The 5910-nt window shown below is 38.1% G+C and overlaps 1 protein-coding gene across 1 annotated transcript in view; it reads left to right on the forward strand.

The window, feature by feature from the left end:
- Positions 1-1140: 1140 nt before the first annotated feature.
- The window catches only part of GPATCH1 (G patch domain containing 1), a gene marked incomplete at both ends in the record, with an annotated part of 6705 nt that continues 1935 nt past the window's right edge, over positions 1141-5910 (forward strand). Inside the window, 8 exons of the mRNA XM_008939618.1 lie at positions 1141-1275; positions 1571-1656; positions 2092-2252; positions 2593-2690; positions 2842-2900; positions 3230-3475; positions 4286-4433; positions 5225-5304. Of these exons, the coding sequence (XP_008937866.1) occupies positions 1141-1275; positions 1571-1656; positions 2092-2252; positions 2593-2690; positions 2842-2900; positions 3230-3475; positions 4286-4433; positions 5225-5304 (1013 nt within the window). The remainder of the gene's footprint in view (positions 1276-1570; positions 1657-2091; positions 2253-2592; positions 2691-2841; positions 2901-3229; positions 3476-4285; positions 4434-5224; positions 5305-5910) is intronic.

The following is a 5910-nucleotide window of genomic DNA, read 5'->3' on the forward strand; positions in this document are numbered from 1 at the left end:
GGCTGGGGCTGCCCTGGGCGAGGGGCCGCGGCGTGAAACGGGGAACGGGAGAACCTCCGGCCTTCCGGCACGGGGGCGTGGGCCTGGGGTGCCCCAGAGATCGTGCCGGCGCTGTTCTACAAGAAAGCTGGGGAGGGACTTTTTAGGATCTCAAGTAACAACAGAACTAGGGGGAATGGGGCAAAGCTGGCAGTGGGCAGATTCAGGCTGGATGTGAGGAGGAAGTTCTTCACCATGAGAGTGGTGAGACCTTGGAATGGGTTGCCCAGGGAGGTGGTTGAGGCCCTATCCCTGGGGGTCTTTAAGGCCAGGCTGGAGGAGGCTCTGGGCAGCCTGATCTAGTGGGAGGTGTCCCTGCTCATGGCAGAGGGGTTGGAACTGGGGGATCCTTGTGGTCCCTTCCAGCCCTGACAGATTCTGATCTGTTTTGGCAGAGGACTTTGGAGCCCTGGTGGCTCGGTGGTTGGACTTGATGATCTTGGAGGTCCCTTCCAACCTAAAGGATTCTATGATTCTATGAGCTGGGGGCCTGTCTTGCTGCGCTTTCCCCAAGCTTAAAAAAAAAAAAGTAGAGAGTTCAAGTATAACAGGTTAAGTGCAAACAGTTTTACCAAGGTGAATGTCCTACACGGACGTTCATGAGGCAGACTCAGCATCGTCCCAGGACTTCTGTACTGTGGCTTCTGACTGTGCCCCTTAATTCATCAGAATATTATTAAAAAGGTGCATATGTTTAAGTCAAAGTCGATCGTTTCTGTGTTTGGTGTTTTTTTTTACATTTTGGACTCTTCTGATGTGTAATTTCTTAAGACAATTGCTGAAGTGATGGAATCAGGTCAGGGGTCTTGCATACTTAACAACTAAAAGCATCCTACAGGGAAAAAAAACATTCTTGGAACTAGTTAGAATTGAGGTTTTGTGTTTGAACACTCTGTGCTTGTACTTTAGCAATGTATATCAATAGTCTATGAAAATATTCTAAGTAGGGTGGGAATAAATGTAAGCTGCTGATGCTTTCCACTTCGCAGTGACTGCCACTTGATGCAGTTCTTAGTTGCAAAGAAGAAATGGCATCTGGAGCAAGTGGAGAGTCCATTCTTTACACAGTATTGTGACTTAGTTTCTGATGTGTGATTGCAGGTGAACGAATCAAAAAGCCAGTTCCTCTTCAGGAACAGACTGTTAGAGATGCAAAGGGACGTTACCAGCGTTTCCATGGAGCCTTTACTGGTGGATTTTCTGCTGGCTACTTCAACACTGTTGGCACAAAGGAAGGTGAGATACTTTTCCATCTTCTGGGAAAGGTTAATAAGGTTAATTGGTTAGCATAATTTAATGTTAGTGAAAACAAATCAACTGTCATTAAGCTTTTTTTTTTCCTTCTGCTATTCATGACACTGTAAACTGTTGAAATTATATTGTTGAAGTTATTTCCCCATGAGTTTTTGGACTGCAGTTTTACACTATTCCCTTGATGTATCCTTAACATGTAAGGTTGAATGTTTAAATTGTTTGCAAATATGATGTTGCAGTTTACAGTACCTTACTTAGGTATTTGCTGTGTTTAAAGGATGGACTCCTTCAGCTTTTGTATCATCACGGCAGAAGAGAGCAGACAGAACTGTTCTTGGACCAGAAGACTTCATGGATGAAGAGGTAAATTTAGAAAGGAATACAAATCTTTTGGAAGTAGTTGCTATGACAAGAAGTTTTTCAGGCAGTGAAATCTTCTTAAATAGCAAAAATGGAAGTAACTTGAAAATTATTTGTTCTATACATTGTTACACTGCTAGGTCCTTTAGGGTGTTTTGGAGATTCACTTTGGGAGCTCCAGTAATCTCAATATTTAAAAAACCACCACAACAGAATTCAACCCTTTCACTTCTTGTATCAGAAAATACAAATGCTTTTCAAACTGTTTGAAGCATGATCATTCAAGTTATTGAAAAAGCAACTGTATGAGTGGCTTGAAAAAATCAGCTAATATGAGGGTCATATCCTGTGCTCTTTCTTTTACCATTACAGTAAATAAGCATTGGAGTGGAACGTATTTTTATAACTAAACATTTCCATTTTGTCTCTGTTTTCCAGGATCTTAGTGAATTTGGGATAGCACCAAAGGATATTACAACCACAGATGATTTTGCATCCAAAGCAAAAGACAGAATAAAAGAGAAAGCTAGGCAGATTGCAGGAGTGGTTGCTGCCATTCCAGGAACCACCGCATTTGATGATTTAATAGGACCATCAAAGTAAGTAAATTTAAATAACAGTTAACCAAACAATTCTTCCCACTTAGAAGTGTTTCATTAGTTAGCAACATGTTTGTCCACAGTAATCCACGAAAGGTACTGGAAGATCTGCAGTGTTACCCTTGCAGAGTGGCCTCCACGTGGATTTTTGTTTTGTGTGTGTAGACTTGTACCAGGCAGGCATTTACAAACTGGGGAGTAATGTGTATGCAAACGTTGGTGTGTTCAAATCTGATTTTAAAATAGAGTATAAAAACATAATGTCATTTTTAAGTGTTAATCTTATTATTCGTAAATATATATTGAAAGTGTGATTGTTTTCCTTTCATTTTTTTCTTAGAATAACAATTGGGGTTGAACTGTTAAGAAAAATGGGCTGGAAAGAAGGACAAGGAATTGGACCACGAGTCAAAAGAAAGCCACGCAGGCAGAAACCTGGTCAGTTCAGTGGAGTTCCTGAAGGGAGTAATAGAACGTTTGCATTCACAGAATGATTAGAAAGTTCATTTTAAAGCCTTCTTTTGTTTGGTCTGTAGAGAAATTGAACTCAGAATGGTAATTTAATATGATATTGTTATGTCTCTTGCAGACCCTACAGTGAAAGTGTATGGTTGTGCCTTACCACCTGGACTGTCTGAGGGTTCTGAGGTACTGAACAGGCAAAAATTGTTTGTTGACTTGTGTAAAAATGTGTGCTCACTTAAAAAAAACCTTTGTGTCTTTGAAGGGTATTTTAATGCAGAATCTAGTTCTGTTAAAGGTATTCATAAAGGGTTGTTATGCTTAGTGTGAAAAACAATTTTAGTGTAACAGAATTTATTCTTTTGCTACCTAAGCAACAGTTCATACATATTTTCCTATGCAAGTTAGGAAATGCAAAGTTGCAAAGTTATGTGAACTGCATACTCTAAAAGCTTTAAAACAGACAAAACTTTTAGTCATGTTTTTTTTTGTTGTATACCTCTGTTTTGTACAAGGATGAAGAAGATGAGTACCAGCCAGAGAATGTGACATTTGCACCAAAAGATGTAATGCCTGTAGATTTGACTCCAAAAGAGAATGTCCATGGACTTGGCTATAAGGGTTTGGATCCCTCACAAGCTCTGTTTGGTGCCTCTGGAAGAGAACACCTGAACCTTTTCCCAGGTGGTTCTGAAGACACAGGCAATTTACTTGGTGATCTGAAGCACAGTAAAGTAAGAAAACTAGGTATTACAGGCCAGGTAAGGACATTTTAAAATTAATTTTATTATTAGTGCAGTAAAGTCTCAATAAATTTTAATCTTTATTCTGTAGAATGTGCCTAGTCATTGTAGGGTTATTGTAAGAAATCTTGTGTGGTTCGAGAGCAGGATTTTTTTGTCGTATTTTTTCTTTCATATGGAGGTGTGGGCAAATCCTTAGAACTTTTAAGGCCTTCTCTTACTGATTTTGTTAGACAGCTATAAAGTACCTCACTCTGAATAGCTTGATGGAGAAAGTTCTTCTGTTACTTTAGTCACAGAATGTTGATAGAGAATGTTTTTAGTTTACTTTGGTTTTAGTTAGTGAGTCCCTTCAGTAATGTTGAATCTGAGTAGAGACATTTTACTTCCCTCCCTGGTACCTGGTTGATTGATATGGCTGGGACTTACACTTCTTTAATTTTTGTGCCAACTGTTTGGTTGGGTTTTTTAGTGTTGGTTTTTTTTTTTTCATTTTGAGAACTAAAGCTGCTCATAGTCAGTCTGCAAATGTTACCCTGTGGAGTTAGGCTGCTGTCCTTGTCCTGTACACACCAGACTCCCTGTCCCTCCCTGCCAAGGGAGTGGAAGATGTTTGCTTTCATGTACAGAGTTGTTTGTCATTGTTTGCTTTTTATTTCACCAGTCAATAACACTTCTACTTTAGAAGGTGTCTATATGTATGTATATTGCACATCTTATATAGATACAGATGTACAGATAGACTGTAGATGTGTCCTGACACTTGAATTAAAAGTATTGTTTTTATACTTTTGAATCCTCATTATTTGTATTTTAAATACATTTTAGGCTTTTGGTGTAGGAGCTTTAGAGGAGGAGGATGATGACATTTATGCAACTGAAACATTGTCAAAATATGATACAATTCTAAAGGATGAGGAACCTGGAGATGGCTTGTATGGCTGGACAGCACCCAAGCAGTATAAATCAAAAAAAAGTAAGAACCATAGTTCCACCTGAAGAGCCAGTGTAATATGTATTTGGGGTGGGGGTGAGGAGAAAGTAAAGACATGACTGCAGTCTCTGTTTTCCAAATATTTTAAAATTCAGTGGGCTGCTATCTTCCAGCCCTGATATCTGAAACTTCATCTAGTCTTTCATCTGTATTGAAGTGTCCAAATCTAGAAATAACTTCCAAAGTTCTCCATGAATTCTAATGTAGATCTAACTCCCAAATTGTATTTTTAAACAGACAATGTGTGCTGCTTTGTAAGATACAGCATTCAGCTCCACTGAAGGAAGGAGATGGTTGTGAATCATGGCTACAAAATAGAATCCAATACTTGCAAAGACAGATTTTTTTAGTATATATACACACTTGGGTATTTTCCAACTAACATGGGTAATTTTATCTTGATGCCATTTTAGTGCAACTTTTAAGTGCATGAAATATACTGCAGTGATTTCTAGAGTACCTGTTGATGTTAGTTGTACCCTGTTAGTGGCTGTCATGATGATATCTGCACAGTAGTGATACTGTTGCCTGACTGTTAGCCATATTCATCTTACAGCAATCTCTCTGGTAGTGGTTTCTCACCTGTAAAATACTAATCCAGATTCAGAAATTCAGATTTAACTCTAAAGGAAAGGCAGTGAAGACAAAAAATACAATTATGCTCTTTAAAATACCTTGCCAAATCAAAAATATTCAGAAAAATGTGTGGGGTTTTTTTTTTTCCCCAAAAATCCGTGTTTTAAATATTGACTAACTTTATGGTTGTATTGTAGATTCAGAAAGAGAAGTCAAATATATAGGCAAAATCTTGGATGGTTTTTCCTTGGCATCAAAATCATCAACTCCAATCAAGGTGAGTGGATACTGATATTTTTGTATTATGAGTAACATCAGCAAATTGACACGTGAGCCATATGGACTTTACTGCTGCTTGATGGGTTTTATTTTCTTAAAAATGGAAGTTCTGGTCAGCAATAAAGATTGCTGAATGAGCAAAACTACAGTGTTGAAGGCTACTAGATAAAAACCTAAAATTTGTCAGACTACTGGATGCCTGTAAACTTCACATATGTGCTGGCTTTGAGTAAATGCCTTCCACACTATCCACTGTTTCTTAGTGAAAAGGTGGAAGAATGGTTTGATTGGAATTTTAAACATAAAAAAACTTACATCTTTTGCTTCTAATCTTTCAGATGTAACAGTGTTTTCTGTAAAAATCAGATCCTCTGCTTCATACCCTTCACTATTTTGATGGCATGTTATTTTGTTACCCCTATCATCAGGTTTGCATAATTTATACCATATATATTTACATAAATTGGAATGACAAACAGAATTGTGTGACATGGTCCTCTTTCTAATGAATTAAAAGGAAGAACATTTGCATGGCATATAAAATTTGCATTATATAAGAAGCACAAGGATAACCTTTGAAGTAACAGGTTGAATGGAGAAAATG

Source organism: Merops nubicus, unplaced genomic scaffold, assembly GCF_000691845.1.
Source record: "Merops nubicus isolate BGI_N331 unplaced genomic scaffold, ASM69184v1 scaffold14384, whole genome shotgun sequence".
In the NCBI taxonomy this organism is placed as follows: domain Eukaryota; kingdom Metazoa; phylum Chordata; class Aves; order Coraciiformes; family Meropidae; genus Merops; species Merops nubicus.